The sequence below is a fragment of the Emydura macquarii genome, unplaced genomic scaffold, assembly GCF_026122565.2.
Source record: "Emydura macquarii macquarii isolate MOO-44397 ecotype Brisbane River unplaced genomic scaffold, CSIRO-AGI_Emac_v2 contig_2422, whole genome shotgun sequence".
NCBI classification, from domain to species: Eukaryota; Metazoa; Chordata; order Testudines; family Chelidae; genus Emydura; species Emydura macquarii.
Window position 1 is genome coordinate 10,289,243 of NW_027132559.1, and position 20,882 is coordinate 10,310,124.

The window sequence follows — 20,882 nt, forward strand, 5'->3', positions numbered from 1 at the left end:
ATTGTTCCCTACAGTTTCATGTATGATGGCGCCTCAAAAATCTGCGGAATGTCACTAGAAAGTGTTTATTTTCATAAAGCTGCCAATAAGTGCACACATGTAGTTGTTGTAACAAACATATCTTTTCCTTAGATTTAAACTTGAACTTTAAAAGGTATAAACATATTCAGAATATGAAAGCTGAAATATTTGTGTTTTCATATTACAATTCTTAAATTGTGTCTAACATTTTCTGAATAGTATGCATCATACAAATGATGCCTTGTCATTGCACCTGCTCTTTGTGTGTTTATTTAGTCTAATTTGCTGTAGTTACTGACAAAATCAAGTTTGAACTATGGTGAGAACTATAGAGCTAGGAAAGAACAAACTTCTATCTCAGACATAATCACCTGTGTCACCAGCGAGGTTCTGGCTTCAGAATAGTTTTGTGGATAGCAAATGGAGATACACAGAGAAGAAATAATGCAGCTTGATTTTCAAATAGTAGGTTGAGCTTGCACTGATAGCAATCAGAAAAGGATTGCTTTGAATTATAAATTGAGTAAATGTGATATTTGGGAATAAGATATATGGGAATGAGGACAAACATAAGATAACAGTATATAATAGTCAGTTTTCTGACCAGACATTTTCAAAAGAGTCCCATAATAGCAATACTCCATTTACTAATGTAAAAAGAGAAAACTGTCAAAACTTACAACAGTGTGGTAAATCTGAAAATCAGATTCTTATAATTGTTTTAAAACAGCTTTATTACCCACTTGCATAGTTAATATACATCCAATTATTTGTATGTATACAGAGAATTTTCTTGAGTGAAATTCCTCTAAAATTACCTGTTCAATCCACAGTAACAGCAGAATTTCATCATGATTAATATAGCAATGAATATCAAATTGACATCCACTTACAATTGTTGTTTATTTATTTATGTGTTTGTTTGTTTATCTGCATACGACAACAGTGTTAAAACTCAAAAGATAAAATGTGTCTCTCTGTTATTGCACTGTTGACCTCAGCTAGAGGAAGAGTAGTCATAGCAAGAGCGGAACTGCTAAGCATACCCACATAAGAATGTCATACTTAGGTAACAGAGTGTCCCTCAGGTCAGCCTACGATAAGAGCAAAGTCAAACAAGGCTGAATCCTTGATGTTTTGTGTTTTAAGTATCTGAAAATTGTACACGACCAGCCTCGACCCACAAGACCTCAAATGATCATATGAGCGAGGCAATAAATTGATGGTAACTTGCCCCTGGGCCCATGTTCTAGTTGTGGTGGTGGTGGTGGTGGTGCTGGTGGTGAAAGTTGCATCTAGTGGTAACCTGTGCATGTAGATCCAGCCGTCTTTTCAGGTTTAATAGAGGGAGAAATTATTACATTTAATTGCACTGAAGGGAAACTGACTATGGTGGCTGAAAGTGCATGGCTGAAAAGCTCCGCATCTTATCAATGCAGTCAAGTGGAGATGCATATGAATACCACCAAATCAAGAGAACTGGGAAACCACTTGCTTTCCAAAACTCCACAGCTGAGCAAGATCTTGGCAATGCCAACAGTTTGTCAACTAGTGTTTGTCAAGCCTCCAAAAAATGGCCTTCCAGCCCGGGATAGGCTGATGCATCTTCCTGACAGATATCACAAATGGAATTATGTAGATATAACAGAAAACCGCTTGTATAGGAAAAGACATTCCAAAAATGATATGCTGAGAAATGGACAGGAGCCTTCACAGTTTCTACATGCTTCAGTTTGGACTAGCTCAATATTACATCCAGGTCATACAGAAGTGAATATTCAAGGCATGTCAAGTGCCCAGGAGTATGAAATAGAAGAAAAAAAATGTAAAGGTAATTAGAATTATTATTCAGAACATAGCAAAAAAAAAATTTTTTTTTAAAAGCCAAGGTATCTGTGTAGTTGGTCAAGCTTTTGGACATTGATAGCATCTTTATAATATGGGGCAATCTAGCTACAGATGTTTTCATGGCTATAGTTGTAGCTTTCAGTTTATCCTGAGAGTATTTTATCTTTGTATGTTTTAATATATTTGTAAAGAGCTGAAGTAATGGGCATTTGAAAATTATTTTAAAAATTAATTTGCTATATACAGTATATGACCAATTCCTAATGTCCCTTTAAAAAAGGCTTCTCCCCTCTCATTTATGGTTTTGGTAATCTGACCAAAATTATTTCGTTTTGTGTCTGGACTTTGGCATAGTGAATATTCTTTTCCTTGAGAAGGTAGTAGTATTGGAAGTTCTGTTTTAGAACAGTCCTGTTTTTCTAAGCTAGAGCACAGTTGTGAAAGGGGTGCTATGCATTGTAACTGTGTAACTTTCAGCACAAATTTGATGTTTTTCTTTTATAAACTGGAATAAATAGTTCATCAGTGCTCTTCTCTCAAAAAAATAAATATAGGTACATCATGCTGTGAGGGAGGGACAACAAGTTGTTTTCTTTTACTTAAAGACTTGCGTCACTCCAGGAGGAAAGATTATAGTGTCAGGAAGGATATCACCTCATGAAAAAGTTAAACTGGTCTAAGTACCTGATTTCTTTAGATTTAGCTGCTCTTTACCTCAGAATGCCTCCTTACTAACAGATGTCAGGTGTTGATCGCTTTAACGTCTTACTAAGGGCTGTCTGAAGTCTGCAGGATCCAGACAGTTCCATCATGGTTTCTGTTAATTATGTTGTGTGTCAAACTGTTTTAGTACAGTTGTCCGTTCTTCTTCACTTCTGAATGAAAAAAGCTTTTTACCTCAAAAGTGTCTTGAGGGGGGACAACTTGAAAAAAGGTGCATATTTTAAGTAGTGGTAGTTACTTTGTCAAGAGATAAGCTGTCTAATTTACTAATGCCTGTTAACAGCGTCTTCCAATTATGAGACATGAGGGGACTTAACAAATTGGGTTGCTTTGGTCATAGGACTATAATTGTACTTACCAATGTTTGTTCAGTACTAGTCTTAAAAGTATTAAAAAATCATTGAAGAATTTGCCTGTTTGTGCCAGTTTGTCAGCAAACCATCAATAAGCAATTTGTTTCTGACAAGACAGGAGAGCATCTTACACTGAAAGAGAGCTATAAGGAAATAATCAAATAACTGCCAGGGTGAGCCCATAGAAAATTCTGGATTATGAAAAGAGACAACTTCAATCTTTGTAACCAAATTTCTTCAAATTCATTAAAGGCACTTATCTTCGCTGAGGACTAAGTTCATGACAACTCTGAACCTTTCAATATAAAATAAACCATTTTTAGTTATCCAAATAGAAAAAGGGATATGAAATCTTGGAATGAAAGACTAATCATACTAGTGTTTTATCTAAATCTTATTACAGTTTTGTGGAATGTCATAGCCAAAATGCTATATTTTAATATGCCTTTGATTCCACTGATATGCACGCAACTAACCAACAAATGCTAAAATCAAAACGAGATGATAGTGCATAGTATCTGAGATAAGTACTTTGTGATTACAATAGTCATAAATTGGTTGTTAGAAATAGGGCAAGCATTATATAGATTGCACTTTCTGCTCACATAAATGTTGAATATGTTGTTTGGATTCTGAAGTTTCAGCGGAACGTGTTTTATTTCTTAAATAAAGCCATCTCATTTACTGTATTATCCAGCATTATATAAGAATTGGAGAGCCAGAACTAGAAACCTAATATGGTTGGCAGATATCTAGGCACATCAAACAGAGATTGCATCTGTCATGGCATTGGCTTTTAAGAATTGTTTTTTTCTTTTAAAACATGTTCTGTGATAAAAGTTTTTGTTTTGAACAGTGTCTAAAATGTGGGATAGGTAGAACTGTAATAAAAAATAAAGAATAAGGTAGATCAAAAACACACATTAAAACAAGACTCATTATACTCTACGGGCACAGTATAGTGTATTTGGCAGAGACAGGTATGGTGGAAACCTTGTCTAGAGCCAGAGCCACACTAATAGATCTGCCAAAATAGAATAATTGATGGTGTAAACTGTACTTTCTTTACAGTACACAGAGATAAACAGACACTGTCCCGAATCAACTCCTCATTGTGCAATATGAGACAACAGTCTCAGACAGTTTGCATGATCTTTTTTTCAAAGAGTAATACAGAATAGTGGATTTTGTCATAACTGGCATAGAGAACATACGCTGGCATTTTTTTAAAGAGAAAAGATATCTAATTGGTGTGATTAATGAGCAAAGTTTGAGTTAGTATTTTAAAATATAATATTGTGTTGTCGCTCATAATCATATAAATACGGCACAAACAAAGGACTATAAAGGCCATAGTAACATAGAAGAAACAAAATGCATATAATTGTATTCAAAGATCAGGAGATAATATTATTACTTGGTACAAAAACACTAAAATTATTAAATATGTTGTAATCCTTCATGCTAAATGTGCAAAAATATATTTGACCACATAAATAATTTTCTCAATCAGCATATACAATTCAGGGCCAAAGACATCATAAGACCCTTCCCTACAGTCCTTAGGGGATTCCCATTGAGTCCAAATAATTCGTATGCTATGTGATGCAATCCATATGTTGATGATACAGAATGTTTTTAAACAAGGAGATAAAGATGTTGTGCATAGAACTGTGATAACATATACCATCGCCTAACACAGTCAGTTTGCAAACAGTCAAGAGAATACAATTTTTCCAGAGAATAGTTCATTTCGGTCACTCAACTGTTAAATATACTATAAAGGTGTTGAACGTGTTTAATGGCTCTGCTTCTGCATGTGTCATTGTTCTGAGTTGTCTTGGACACTGTGCTGGTGAAATCATTGCCTACGTAGGAACAATCACAGAAGTGTTTTTTCCTTACTGTTTCTGTAACTTTGTTTTTTTAATTCATGAATCAAAAAATCTAATACCCGTCTAAAACAAAAAAACAAAATACAGATACAATACACAAATGAAACAGCTGAAGTAGAAATTGTGTGTATTGTTTTCAACTCTGCTTCCAGACTCTTCGGACCCAGTCCTGAGATCCTTGCTTAGGTGATTAGTTCCAGTCTGGGACCTGAGTGGGGGCTATTGGATCAGGCCTTAAGAGTTTCAAATGAAAATGTTTCAGCAACATTTCAGTTCTAATAGTGATGTTAATTTTTGGCAGTGTATTATGATCTGATTTGTTTCCAAGGAAACAAGTGTCTGCAGGGCTATCAACCAGTCTTATGTCAACAGCTAAAATTCTAGCACATTGCAAGTGGAGACACTCATACTCCAGTACTACTTGTCTTTTTTTTTTTTTTTTTTTTTTTTTTTTTTTTTGGGGGGGGGGGGGCGGGGGGGATGTAAAAACAGGCCTTACCATTTTGCCTCTTTTCCACACTCTCCACAGTCTTTTGTAACTTGATTTCTTTGTGTTGTGGTAGTTACTCTCAGAAAAACAGTGCATATTCTGTCACATAAGTATAACTGAGAATATTACAAAAGACAAATAATAAGATGAGAATTAATCTTAAAAATCTTAAAATAGAGAGAGATATCTATTAACAGAGGTCTCCGTATCAGGGACGTAGATTCTCTATCCTAGGGGTTACGTATTGACAACAAATCTCTACATAGTGTTTTTTATATCAATTCTATTTATTTTTGGACAAGAAAATTAAATGAAATGGGTGACGAAAAAAGATAGGGGAAGGATAATTACTAAGAAGCTGATTGCCTCATTTGTCAAAACAAAATCACAAGGGGAAAATATCTCCAAACCCAGTGCTGGGAGGTGCTTTTAGTAGTGCTGAGTTTCCTAACCTCTGGCAGAAGTCAACGGGTGTTGAAGGTGTTCCACATATTTCAAGAGATGCCTCATATATCACAGGATCGGGTTCTCAAGCTTCACCTCATGTAGTTGCCTACTCTCTCGAGAAAGAGGCATACATTCTGGAATCCCCAGGGAATTGTAAGTCTTCATGGGAAATGCAGACAACTTCCCTGCAGATCCCAAGGCAATAATGCAGGGAGCCTGGAACTTCACACTAAAGCCTAACCTCCCACTTTTCCTCTTGTTGTTTGCTCCCCTCCACCAGCGTAAAGTTCAACCAGCCATTCAGATATTCTACATCAAAATTTTTCTGTCCTTTCTTTGATCATGTACCAAGCCATTCCTTTCAGAGCTTCATCTACCCTGGCACATCTAAGATCCATAGTGCCTCACAACTGTAGCTTTACCAGTAGTGACACCCAAGGAGGCTATAGTGTGGACGAGGCAGGCATTTTTGCCACTGGCCCATGGATATTTCTAACTAATGGTCTGAACACAGTAAGAACCATACAGTGCCAGATAACTGTGCTTCAGTAAGCGAAAGACAAATTGCTAGGATTAGACAACCCAGTGATATAAATATCTGAGTCCTGTCTACACTACAGCTTCCAAAGCTATGACCACTGACTGGGTGTCATGGGGTTTACAGACCCCTCACTACACCAAGCAAGGCCTGGGGCAAAACTGGAGTAGGGAGGCCCCACCCTTCAGGAGCTGCGGGCATGCTCCAGGTGGAGGGATAGTTTAAAAGAGCTCAGGCTGCCCAGGAGAAGGGGGGAAGGAGCTACAGGCTGCACCAGGGAGTGAGGCTGATATCTGGAGCTGTGGACAAAGTGACTCCAACACGGGTAGGAACACTCTGGAAGCAGTGATCCAGATTCCCCACATGCCCTGTTTTGGAGCTGGGAACCCAGGAGAGGCCCCAAAGAGCAGGATGTTACCCTCTGGGGCAGATTAAACTGCTGCTACTAAGACTCTGACCATGCCCTAAAGGGAGTAACTCCTGCCTATAGGAAGAGACCCAGACAGGGGGTGTAACTTGGGTGGACCAACAAGGGGTCTGGACATTGTAACACCCCTTTAGGTCCTGGGTTGGGACCTGATGGAGCGGGAGAGCCCGGGTTCCACTACCTTATTCCCCACTCCCCTCTATCATGACAGCCCCAAGGAGAGAAGAGAGGACACACAGGAGGGGCTGATACTCGCTATGACCTGGCAGGGCCTCCTCCAGAACGGAGCGACTGAAAAGGATTGTGGAGCCACGGCCTGACCATTTGGCCAGCTGGCTTTCAGATTGACCCACTAGACTGGAGGAACACAGGAACTAAATTTGTTGTGTAGACACACACCAGTGTGGCCCACAAGTTTCTTTTTTGTTGTGCAAATGAAGCCTAGCTTCTCTGACATGTCAGAATCTCTCAGTGCAACAATCTGTTCTCTGACTCTAGGCAGTGATGTGTCTTCCAATTGCTGGAGCACAGTTTTCAGAAATACATATATATCTGACAGACCCAATACACAGTATGTAGTGTTAACTGCCTAGATGTTGGCATACATCTTCAACAACTCTTCTAATCTTTCAGTTTGAATCAGTTCCCCCTACATGCTGTATAAAAGTTTTAATTTCAAGTTTGTATTTCTTAAGCTTTATAATATTTATTTTCTCATCTAAATTAGTTTGTTTATGAACAGGTATTCTTCAGGTCTTTTCCCAAAACTTATCTCAAAGAATAGTGCTGCGGTGAAATCCTGACCCCACTGAAGTCTAAACTGTACTCTGATTGATTTCAGTGAAGATAGGATTTCACCTTCTGTATTTGAAGATTGTAGATGTTACTAATGCACCATGTCAATTACTTATTTCTTTAAAATGGAGAAAACTATCCACTTATTTTTCTAGACCAATCAAAAACTTAAATTCCATGCAGATTTAGTGAAAGAAGGATTGACACCTACATAATCTTAATCTTTGCAATTTGCTAAATATAATTTAGCTCAGATACACTCGTTAGTTTTTTCAGATTAAAACATATTACTAATACATGTATTTACTCAGAAGATTAATAATTGCTTAGGGACAAATTCTGCCCTGGTATATGAATGGAGCTAGGATTCTGTCTCATTTTACTGGAAATTACATAAGGATCTGATGGCAAAATTTTTCCTTAATAATCTGATTCTGTATTCATGGAATATATGGAATAAAATACACAAAAATGTTATCAATCTACCCAAACTGATATCAGGAAAGGTGTATTTGAAATGTTTCCCGTACATAGGCAATAATGTAATTTTTCAGTCTTGACTAGATAAAAAAAGGACTATTTAAATTCTCAGGCCTTTTTGAAAGGTTAGTTCATGACTTCCTTGTTAATACCAAACTAAACAGAAGTGAATGGATTAGATCTTCGATGATGGCATTTAATATGACAATATTTTCAAAAAAAATTTAGACTGAACATTTCCCTATGTTCCTGTAAATAATTTTTTAAAATTGCTAATAATTCATTTTAAAGTTCAAGTTATGTCAAGCTTATAATATATATAATCCATTATTAAATTAAATCACCAAGGATTTATTCAAATAAACCATGCTTGAGACATACCAACAGATAACATTTGGCCATTTGAGAAAAAAAATATGCTTTGGTATCCTGCATAGTTATTCTGTAGTGGATAGTCTTGTCTTTTTATTGTAAGCTATTACATAAATTCACATTAGGTGTAATGGGAGTCGTGTGTGGAAATCAAAAGAAAATACCCTACCACATATATGTAATGGTTTGTTTCTGGGCAGTGTGGGTACTATATTCTCAGTAGATTAAAACATGTGTTTGTGTAACACACACAAACCAGTCACATAGCCTCATATGTTTCATGTGTTTCTACATAAATAAATATTGCAAAGTTTCTTGGGCATTTTGTGTCAGTGATATTGTCAAAGAAGGAAACCGTGACGAGTACTAAAATATCTATGCATTCATATCTGATGCTTACACACAATAAATCATGAATGAAAAATAGTCTTCTTTCCAAAACTGTTCCACCAACATTTTTGTGATTGCTTTCTAAAGTATATTTTCAGTTTGAGTTGCGACCTTGGCTCTGTCTAATACTTTTTGGTAGAGAAGTTGCTTTAGTTCTCAAGGAAGAAGAGAAACTGGGCTTTTTTGCCTTTAAGATAATTAATAATGTGGCAGAAAAAAACATCAGGCACAAGCAAATCAACAGTCATATGTGGGCCTCATTTTTCAGTGCCTTACTTACAACATCTCAAAGGGGACTGCTTTTCAGAAATTGCCAAGCACCCATCCTTGAAAAATCAGTCTGTTAAGGTGTCTCAAATTAGACACCCAAAATCACTCATTAGTTTTGAAAAACCTATGGCATAAATTCTAGCTAAAATCAAAATTACACTTAATGTGTGTTTTGATAAAACACATTACTGAAAAGTTAATTTTAAGTTATATTTTGTTGAGCTTGAGACATTGAAAAACAGAGGTCAGAAGTATATGGTATTTTGGGACTTACTTCTGAGTTTTCAGTATAAATTCCTCACTCCAAAAGGAGTGTGGTGAGCTTTCAACTATAAGGGTTCACAGGGACAATTTCATTCCTGAAGCAACTCTGTTGACTTCAGTTTTTGATTTATAATTAGAAAAACAAATGTAAAGTAATCAGAGAGTGAAACAGAATGTATCAAATCTTGAGAAGTGAAGCGTACCTGCCCTGGCATCAGTAAGAGTTGATAGTGCTCTGCACTGCTCGGAATTTAGGGACTTGGCCCATAATAAAATAGGTTAGTTGTGTATGGAGGAGGAGCAAGTGTTCCTTCATGTACTCTTTAAATCTTTCTATAATGTTCCATGAAACCAACCAAGGAGCAGTGTATACTCCTCAAGCCCTACTCTTTGGCCTTTCAAAAGTACTTTTTTTAGGACCCTAGGCCTCAATTCAGCAAGGTAGTTCCTGGCTGAATGGGGGCCTGACTTCAGTTCATTTCGAGAGTGGTGAATATTATTTAACATCAGTGAAACAGTAAACTTAAGAAATAGTTTCTTCTTCGGTTAATATGGTTAATATTATTTTTGCTTCTCAATAACAAGAAGAAATAAGTGATCCAATGAGTAATACAATCATGCTACCGTTCTCACAAACATCTTGCCATATGGTAGCATGCCACTGAAGGAAAATTCTTTGTCTAGAGAAAAATAGAGACAACAGAAATTCCTTTTGGTGTAAAAAAAATTGGGGGGGGGGGGGAGAAGAGGGAGAGAGATTAGATTAAAATGGGTGTAGTAGTACTAGCATTTGGGGTATTGGGTTGTTACAGGATCATATAGCAACTCTGTTTCTGAACTAAATGTGTTACATGTTCACAAATTTAGTGTGTGAATAAAATGACTGGGGAAATCCTGTAATCACACTATATTTGAGATCAAATATAAATTCATAGAATAAGTGCTTCATTACTGAAACATACAAACAAGAGGAATGAAACGTACAGCAAACCAATTAGCTTATTTAAGCAGTATCCTGTTTGCTGATCAAGACAAATTATTTTGAAGTTTCTCACCTCTTGAACTCAATAGACATTATCAACCAAAATCACTGAAGTTTAAAAAAGCTGCTTTCCTGTAAATGCATTAACAAGCAGTGGGGAGTTTGTGTATGTGGATGAGGTGGGGAACGTTCATTCAGATAATTTTGTAAAACAAAATCAATAAAGCTGATGACAGATTAAGATGCTAAAATTTGTAAAATTAGACTCCTGTTTGGGTCATCAACAAAGCACTATTGGATTTTCTATGGGTTAATGCTGAAAAACAGGATTATTGATTTTAGGATTTTCAGCATATCCCCTCTGGGAGTTCTTAGGAGGTCTTTATAATGCTTCACACTTAAGTTGACAACTACAGTGACATAACTGTGTCTTGGTCTTAGTAATCATTTTCTAATCATATTGGAAGGGGCTGAAATGGTTTATAAATGATTATTTCCAACGAACAGTTGGGAGGGCTGTCTGGCCATAGCTTCTTTGTCTGGTGGTCATTGCTACCTGTCTACCATCTTCCACAGGAATTAACTTACAGTCACAGATTAAGACCTTTGACTGTCATAAATCTGTTTCCCAATATGTTTGACTGGCAGGGGAGCTCACAAGCCATCCCAATATAAATAGGATTTTAGCACATCAGGTGCTGCGCCAAAGTAAAACACGCTGTTTTGCAATCGACTTTGTTGGTGTTGTTTATTCATTTCTCCTTTACCATTCCATGTGTATGCATGTCTGAGTGTGCATGCATGCGTGTGTGTGTGTATATGTAAAGTAGAAGCTGAGATCGGATAACAAAATGAGCTACTGTATGCAAGAAATATATGAAGTGCACCCTGCTGCTGGTAGCAATTGCTACATGCAATCCGCTGATTATTGCACATATATTGAAGATAGTCAGGGTTACAGCAGTTGTGATGCTCAGGTCCTGCACAATAACAACATATATATGGAACAGGCCTGGGCGGTGAATCAGCCATATACCTGTAGTTACCCTGGAAACGTGTTTAAAAGCGAGTACTCTGACATGGACATGGCCCTGAATCAGTACAACCAACCTGAATATTTCACAGAAGAAAAACCTACTTTTTCTCAAGTGCAGTCGCCATCCTACTCTCAGAAGAAAGGTAGGGGCAATTTATTTAAATCACCACCAAAAAAAAAAATCTGTTTTTGTTTTTGTTTTGCTTTAAACTTGCAGTTGCATCCGTTGGCTCAGATACATCTTTGATTGTGAAGGCTGCCTGTTCAAAACTGAAAGCAGCAGCAACATAGGTTGCTAGGTGATTGAAAGATTTTCTGTGAAAGATAAGGATTTCCAAGCACTTTTTTCTTAATCTATAAGTCATTTTCAAATATATCGCCAGTTCTGTACTTTGCATGTTCATTAAATTCATTTACTGTATTTTTTCAGACTGAACAAGAAAGTTTCCCTTGCAATTGTGTTCACTGTGTGTCCTTCGGCTTGGATGTGCTTCGTATTTTCTGGTTATGTAAAAACAATTTGTGTTTGTCCTTGACGTCATTAAATGTAAATAGTATTTATTTACTAAGTAGTTCCGTATCAAATATAATTTGTTGAAAATAGAACATTAAATGTTCAATAAAAATAAATGATTAAATTTAATGTAATTGATGTGCTTAAAATGAAAAACTGAAAAGCATGTAGTTTCTAATTATTTAAGGCAGTAAAGACTGGAAATTCAAGAATAAAAGGTAATATAATAATGACACTTTATTTTCCCCTCTAAAAAAATTGATGCAATCAAAATGTTTGTAGCATATAATCAGAGTGTAATGTCCATTCCCCTCACGATTAAATCACTGTTCATTTTTTTAAATTTTCCATAGCATTCCTTTGTAGAGTTTCTCCTGTTGCTTCCAGATGGATAAAACATGTATCATTTCTCAAAAAGAACCCAGAATATTAGCAACTGTGTGCAAATAATTATTCATTGCATTTGAAATTAGCTTAAAACCTGATTCAGGCATGTTAAAAATATACATTATATAGTGTGCATTATGTATTTCACTTAACCTAATTAAAGAATATAAGGGAAATATCATTTGTATCAAATGAAGCTGTTAAAGACCTGTGTGCAATTAATCAAAAGCCTAGTGGATCTGATGTAACAAGTTAGGGAATAGACACTATTTGCTATTTTTAAAGTGACTCTGTAGCCAAAAGTAGTCTGTTTAATCTTATTAGGAACACTAAAAACTTTATAGGAAATAGATTAAATAAATCTGTAACTTCAATGGAAAAAATACTTCTGTACTGTATTTCAGGCAGCATAGTGTTTCGTGATAATAAAGGCATCTGTCTAAAAACTAATCCAAATCTAGAAAAAGAAAACCAAGAGAACAGGATAATATTAAAGATTAAATAGTGCATTTTTTTTCTATTTGTAACATTTTAAAAGTCTTTTAAACTGTGGGGTTTTAAGTAATACATTTCTAACTTTGTTGTAGACTCTGTCCATATCTCTGGCAGTAAGTTGCTAGTCATGATGAATTTATCATATAAAATAGGGATTTGCCAGTGCATGTGTCAGTGGATGAATATACATTTCACTATGTTAAAAGATCCTAAGTAATAATTATCTATATCAGGTTTAAACAAGTTGTTTTAGCACACAGATGTGATATTTTTAGTAATCCAGGCACAATCGTCCTACCTGTTGATTTCAGAATACGTTATTTTAAAAAACTGCCTTTCAGTGTTTGTAATATATTGCACCAATTTCATCAAAACTCTCAGAGATTTTCATAGGGAGCAGACCCTTAATCACACTGAAATGTTAGTGCCTGTTGCAAATTGGTCATTCACAGAGAACATGCACAGTTTTTATGGATTCTTTAAACCTTGATCTCTGTGGACACCAGTAAAAAGTCACACCCCTTATATCATATCTAGTCAAATTCTATGTTTGCTAACCAGAAGAAATCTAAGAATTTGCATGCAGGTTCATCTTTCTTTTTTATTTGATGATTTCAGCCAAATTATCATAAAGTTAACACATCTGTTAATTCAGTCCTGACAACAGAAGGCGCTGCATGGGGTGTATGTATCTGTATTGATCCAAAATTGATTTTTTTGTGTTTGTTAGTGAAGCCTTAGTAATAGCTCATTAAGGCAAAATTAAAACCCTAGGCAGGTGTCTTTGAGTAGCTCTTATTGTTGCTACTGGGCTTTCTGTCAGTCTCATGAAATTCCTGTTAGTCTCAATAATATTCATGCTGTTCTCTTTGTATTCTCCACTAATGAAATTGTCTAAACTTTTAGTCTTCAGTTTATTCCCTCTTAAAAGATTTTTAAAAATTCAGATCTTTCAGATGCTAAAGGAAGCCAATGTTAATAAATGGGTCGGTACAGCTTTCCCTACCTCTCAACCTCACACACAGAAAGTGAGGAACTCACTAATGAAAATCAAGAGCAAAAGACCCATGTGACATGAGGCATTGTTAGTAAAGGAAAATAATAAGTACTTTGAAAATTAACCCAAATGATCAAAAGTATCAGAAAACACCTTATTCTAATTCTAGCTATCACTGTATATTAAAACTGTTGTTATATTCGGTTTTAAATTTTAAGGAAAAATTGTGTAAGTTCCTGAAAATCAGGGGCGGCTGGGTGGTATCTGCTTCCTAGTTCTTGTGGCAGTCAGTAACTTCTGTGCTGAATTGCACATTATTGGAAAATGGCAGCACATTATTACTATGATAATTTATTATTTGTATTTTGGTTGTGCCTAGAGGCCATGACCTGATGTAACGGACAAGGCAGACACGGCAGAAACTCACTGTGTTTCTGTCTGAAGTAGCTAGTTTTAGTCCTTAGAATAGGGAACTGGTGATCACCAGAGCTGAGTGCTCTTCCCAAAAGGACCTGCACCTGAAAAACTTTATTCACTCTAGAAGTCTCCCAGACTTCATTGGATTGCTCACACCAGTAAAGATTTGCAGGATCAGGCCCTGGAGGCAGAGTTGAGAATAAAACACAGGTCAGTTGATACCAAGTTTTCTGCTCCATGGACTGCAACCTTACTACAGTCTGATGCAGGGGGCCAGCACAAGGCCTTCCTTACCATTTAAGCCTTGTGTAGAGGCTATGTGGCTGCCAGGCAGCTGAGTTCCTAGACAGAGGTGTCCATGTACTCCCTCTGCACCAGCCTTGCATAGGCTAGTGAGAAGAAATACACTGGGGCAGATAGGGATAAACCAGTTGATGGTCCACAGAAATGTTTATACAGGTCCGGTAGACCCAGTAGCCCATGAAATTGGTGCAGAGGAACTGTGCATGCTATTCCAACCTCTAGACTGAAACAGGGGGTGGGCCTGCACAATAGCCCCTTCCCTGCACCTAGGTTTGGGGTTGGATTTTACCTCCCCAGCTGCACCGAGACCATGTACTTGGGTGAAATCCTGGCATCAGTGATGTCAGTGGCAAACCTCCCGTTATTTTCAATGGGGCCAGGGTTTCACCCTCAGACATTATGCAGGTGGAGTGAATTTCACCCTGCATGAGTAAAAACTATTCACATGAATAAAGCTTTGCAGGCTGGGACTCTGAGTCACCATGTGACCTTGGGCAAGACATTCAACCTATCTGTGTCTCAGTGTCCCTATCTTTAAAATAAGGTAAAACTCTTTAATATTGTGGGTATCAGCAGTGCTATGTATGTTTAAAGTATTATTATTATTATTATTACTATTTGATTTCTTTTTATATCTTTTCCACCAATTTGCATGCAGCTAAGAGTGCATACATTCCAGTTGTCACAGTATGCAAATTAATTAGTCCAAACGGAGTTCCTAACAGTGTGAAATTAATTAGTCTACTTTCTGAATCACTAAGAAAATGTAACATGGAGAATTGTTTTGTCAAAATGTCTCCTTAAAGCAGCACTATAATATAATATAAGTAATTAATATACACACAAGTCACAAAACAATAACTAGAGACTGATCATTTTGTCATCTCTGGCCTTTCCAAGAAAACAGCTGCCTGCACGTTAGCCATCATCTTCAGGGCTTACAAAAAAGAATAGGTGTTCCTGGCTCAAGTGAGTAACTGAGGAATGGTTGTGATCAGAAAAGGGGCATCTGCACAACTCAACAGATCAGTGGGCATTTGGAATCATAGCTGCTTGTTTTTGTTTTTTTTTGCAGTGATAAAAAAGAAGTTTTGATGACCTTTTACCACTGTTACCTAGCAGAGCCAAAAGAGTGATAGGAGAGCCAAAGGGATTCTACATTTGCCTTCCCCATCACCAGCAAAATTGTTAACTAAGAGTACCATTTTCAAAAGCACCTAAATGACTTAGGAGCCTGTTTCATTTACTTTCCATGAGACTTAGGCTCCTAAGTCATTTCTGAAAATGGGACTTAGACTCCCGAGTCACAGATGTTTTTTCTGAAAATTTTATCCTGAGTCCCAAATGCAAAATGCTTAATATTGGTAATGAGGCCCAAGCCAAAAAGAACATGGCATGACTTTTTAGCATTATTTACATGAGCACATTTTCTGTATCTATAGTTAGCAATAGATGCACTTGCTCAAATGCTGACAGCAGTTTACAGCTGATAGGGCTAAACTGTTTTCAACACTATGTCAGGAACATTTACTCAGACTGTGATATTAGTGAGAAAGATTCTGAGCGCAGCCTAAGTTTTAGGGATAGCCCTTATAAAAAGTGACATCTTTATTTGTAAACTGAGCACGGCTGGAATTCCTGAAAGAAAAGTCAAAAACGTAGGCCAACAAGCTAATCAGCTGTTCAGGGACGTGTGAATTTGTTTAATAACATTTTCTCTACTTCAGTGAATTACAAAACATGGACCAGTTTCTCCCAAAGATAAAAACTTTTGAGCAAATGAGAAAGGAGGAAGAGAAAACAGACAGCTTTGAAGTGGCTCAATCAGAAGTGATCAAACAAACAAAATGGAGATAAATAATAATAATGATACATAGTATCTTTCCCAATTTTGCAGATGAGAAACATTTGGCACAGAAAGGTTAAGTGACTTGCCTATTTTAATGTTGCCATTCAGCACCCATAACAGAACAGAACTCATTTTCCATGGCTCCCAGTCCTGTGTGTTAAACACACACACAGGTGCACACACACAGGCATGCACATTTGGTTGATTCTGGTCACTTTTTTATAGTTGTCGTGAGTTACAATACGTTAGTGTCAAATTGAATCATCAAAACATGAAAGTAAATTTACCTTTCAGCTCTGATACAGTACAATATGGTCAATATAGTAGTGAATTTTCTTTCTTCATTTTCACGGTACGATGCAGTATGTGTCAGTACTATCTTAGGGAGAAGTCCCAGAACATGTATGGTAATGAGAAGCCCTTTCTCCTGCAAGTAGCGCCAGTGAGGGAAGTAAGGCTTGCAAGAATAGGTCTGTGTATACTACCATATGCTGTAGCTTATTGACATAATGAAAATGCACTAAAATACTAATTTTCCTAAAAACAGATCTCTTTTTCTGTGCAAAGGCTAAAATGGGTATTTCTGCTTGTAAGCAAGGAATCTTAAGATGACTCTATTGCAGCAGCAAGAAAATAAAAGTAAACAACTACTGGTATGTAGGAGTTATTTTTTCAGATCCATGTCACACATCCTACTCCTCTGTTGCTGAAAGTGGCCATAGAGCTTTTCTGAATTGCAGTTTATTAGCTAGTCTAATATTAAAGCATCTGACATTTTTGTCAGTGCAGCCTGGTGCCGCTACCACTTGAGAAGTTATTCACTTTTATTATAACTGAAGTTTGTTCTTTGACTCCCTAAAAATGGGTTTCCAATTTCCCTGGAGTACAGCAACATTTAGAAAAGGTCTTTTCTCCAGGAAGTGTTCAAGGGTATCTTATTGAAATGAGGGGAGGGACATTTTCTTTTGATTAGGTGATTGATCCTATGAGGTTCTGAGTGCCTTTCATGTGGCATAAAGCTCCAGGAGCTCCCAATGGCTGTAAGTGGAAGTTGAAGACTTTCACAGGAGGCATTCTGCACCTTGTGAGATGGGAGCCATCATATTAAATCCGTTGCAGTTAAAAGCTGCAGGGTGATCTAACAGTCTGTAAAACTGACACGTCTGCCCACATGGAGCTGACTGACTCAGCAGAGAGAGACCCCCTGCAAATCGTTGTATATTTGAAAAGCAGGGCAGGACTAAGATGTACGGGCGATAAGACCTTCCTGGGTTTTGTGGGTGGTTGCAGACAGGTTTTGCTGAGGTATTTTTGAGTTGTCTTTATTTTTTTTCCTGACTGTAGTTGTGAGAGGGGCAAGAATAGCAAGCTATTGTCTGTTCCATTTCCCCTCAACCTTGGAAGAATGCCATAGGCCATGAATACTGCCACAAATTGTCAGCTCTTCAGATGATGATACCCATGTAGCATTCAAAAACAGACCACAAAGTATGACAGCATGGGTCATCCTCCATAGATCAACAGGTCTGGTTCTCTTTCCAGCACTGGTGGATGACAGCCATTTTACAGGTAGTGTGCCTTATGAGAAGTAAAGTTTTCCTGCCCGAGCTGTAGGAAGATGTTAGAGGCAAAAACTCAATTTGTTCAAGTATTATGGATTGAAAGCTGGATTGCACATAGAGGATTATGACACACATTCCTCCAAGGTAAGGGCAACTACTCTGCTGAGCATTTAGTCTTGCCAAGATTAAACAGATTGGCAGGGGTAGTCTAGAAGGCAACCGAGTTATCTTAGACTGCAAGAAAAATACCAGACACATGACAGATCAAGGTCATTAACATTTATTTTTGTTCTCCCATTCAGAGAAAAGGTTTGCAGTTGGGTATTAAGAGGAACAATGTCAATTGTCCTGGATGGATAAATGGATGAGGATCAGACACTAAGCTATATGCAGCATGCTATCTGTCAGATGAGGATGATAGGCTCACAATACACCTGGGTCAAAATGACCAGGGAATAAAACTGGTTAATATTATAACTTGCAGTGATATAGATTTTGCTTTTATTAAGAATTTCATAGCAAGATTGTGCTGCATGGCTCCAGTTTGACTGTTGAGTGTAGATTATGACTAAACAATACAAAATTAATCAAGATCAGAGACTGCAACCTTCACATAGGATTTGTCATTGACCATAATACACTGGTGGCAGAACCCCTGGATTATTCTGCCCAGAAAATGTCAGCTTCTCCAACATTGAAATTATATTTTCAGCCAGGAATTATGAAATGCACCAGAGATGTTAATTTATTGATTGAAGTGAGGGGCAAGTCTCCATCAACCATTCCTCTATATCTTTCCTGGCTGCTGCTGGGAGGGAACAGAAGAGGTGTCTGCTCCTCTATCCCTTCCTTAAACTCACTTTAAATTATTTGGGTTATTTTCCCCGGGAATAAATCCAATGCCATCTTTACTGCTGCCCACAGTTTTTCCAAGCCACAATGCTGTGCGGTAATGCATAATTTCCATGCTGCTGACAGATTTAGAGTAGCAGCAATTAATTTCTCACTGCTGCTGCTGCTTGATCCAGCTTTGAGCAGTAGCAAAAAGCACTGGGGCTGCTTATCTGTGGACTCTGAAAGACAATATTGCACCGATTTATACTCAGATCACATTTGGAAGGTTATTTTCATAACCATAATGTCTAGAAACTTATTTTTCTAATAAAAGCTTAGATTTACAGGAATTCATTAAGTAGGTCCTCTCATTCCCTTTGGTCAGATTCCTACTTACTTGGAGCATGTGGATTTTTTTAAAAACCTTACTCAAGGCCCTATTTCTTCTCCCCTAGCAGTTTGTGGCCCAATAAATTGCTGGGAGAAATGTTAAAAACCAAATAAGAAAATGAATATGATTCCCAGATTTTTTTAATACAAAGATTTTGGGGCAGAAATATAAAAAAGATAGTTTATCGCTTGCACTTCTCCAAAAGTTTAATCGCACAAGTGCCTCATGATCTTTTGTGATAAGAATTCTCTGCCAGTATTTCTTATTGACTAAGAGCAGCACCACTCCTAACTGGAGATTTCACAGAACTATAGACTATGGGCATAATCCTGCAAAGTGCTGAGCTCCGCATTTCACATTTCAAATCAATGGGAGTGGAGGGCACCTAGCACATCCTAGGATCTGGTTATATGTGTCTAAGATCAATACAATGCAAACAACGCATCTTAATCTGGACTGATCTCAGATTCAATAATGCCATTTTTATTTTCTAAACTGGAGCGTATCTTTAAGGCCATGGTTTTGCAATTCATTTGCCTTCTTGCCATGTAGAAAAATGTTTGCCAATGCCATGATCCTGAAAAGTGTGAAACTCCAAGGAAAAGAAGGATAACAAGAATGGTCGCATGTATGCGCTAATATACACATTTATGTAAGGAGCAATTTCAAACACGTGGCCTCCCCATCCCCCATCCCCCACACAAAGCAAAAATTCCTGAAACCGTTCTAAGAAGAGTGCTAATCATTTTGTATAGTTAATGACAGCTCAAACCATTTAATTCAATAACAATTCTTAAAGAAGCTAAGACCTCCGAATTTTGAGGGACAGATTCTTCACTCCACACGGGCTGTTTGGGACTGCATAAGCAACACAATGTAGTCTTAAATCTGTCTGTGACATCTGGAGCATTCTCCTCGTGCAGGGGAACGCTCTGCCAGCTCTGCTGTCTCCTGTTCTATCCCCCATGCTGTTTGTGGAGGCAGATGTGAGTGAAAGGAGGGAGTGGGGTGGAGCAGAGCTCCACTATTGTTAACCCCTCACTAGCATAAGGTCCATTAGGAGTCAGTGGTGTAAACTGGAGTGGACCACCTTCTGCTCTTGCCTTCTCTGGGGCGGGCAGCCAGAGATCAGGAAGCCGTGACTAGTTCTATGTGTCTGCCACTCTCTGCTTTATCCAAGTGCAGCTTGGACATAGTGAGAATGATGGCCTAAATCTAAATACTTGGCAATTTACTAGATCCCTTTGGAGCTGTTACTTTAAACAGTGTCATGCTAATGTAAGTTCTAGGTAACTCCCCCAAATTCCAGACTCCAGCTGGCGCATCAGTAACCCCAAGTTGCCCTGGGGCTGGCCAGAAACTCAGACACACCCTCATTTGTGCTATCTCCACTCAATAGGCCTTCGGTTTAGTCTTGCTTCCCAGTCTGATCCCATTCTTCTCAGGACAGCTCCCATCTGATTCCCCAGATGTAGACTTTCAAAGGACAGTTTCAGTTTCTAGTTAATCTCTCTACTTTTGGGGCTTGCCCCTCAGATGTGTTAGGCCCCAGAAACCAGCAACAGTCCACCTTGTGACAGCAGAGCCGACGACATAGGCTAGCTGCCCGTATAAATACCCAGGGGATTGGGTGAGTTTGTACTGGGGCAACTAGCCCAAGCAGCTGCCTATGCCACCATGGCCACATGACTATTTTTAGTGCGCTAGCGCAGGCAGAACTAGCACAAGTCTGTCTCCCCACACTGGGACTCACTCTTCCCAGCTGCTGTATAGCCACAGTCCTGAGTGTTGTATGAACACAC

General features: G+C 37.8%; 1 protein-coding gene across 5 annotated transcripts in view; it reads left to right on the forward strand.

Moving 5' to 3' along the window:
* Nucleotides 1-20,882, forward strand: part of THRB (thyroid hormone receptor beta) — a 234,587-nt gene that overhangs the window by 187,019 nt on the left and 26,686 nt on the right. Inside the window, exon 1 of one of the 5 annotated variants that reach the window (XM_067561911.1) lies at nucleotides 1,471-1,852. The exons of 3 other annotated variants lie outside the window; for them this stretch is intronic. In XM_067561911.1, coding sequence (XP_067418012.1) covers nucleotides 1,471-1,852 — 382 coding nt within the window. Of the gene's footprint in view, nucleotides 1-1,470; nucleotides 1,853-10,946; nucleotides 11,475-20,882 lie in introns of those variants that run through there. One more of the 5 variants, XM_067561915.1, reaches the window with a different exon arrangement.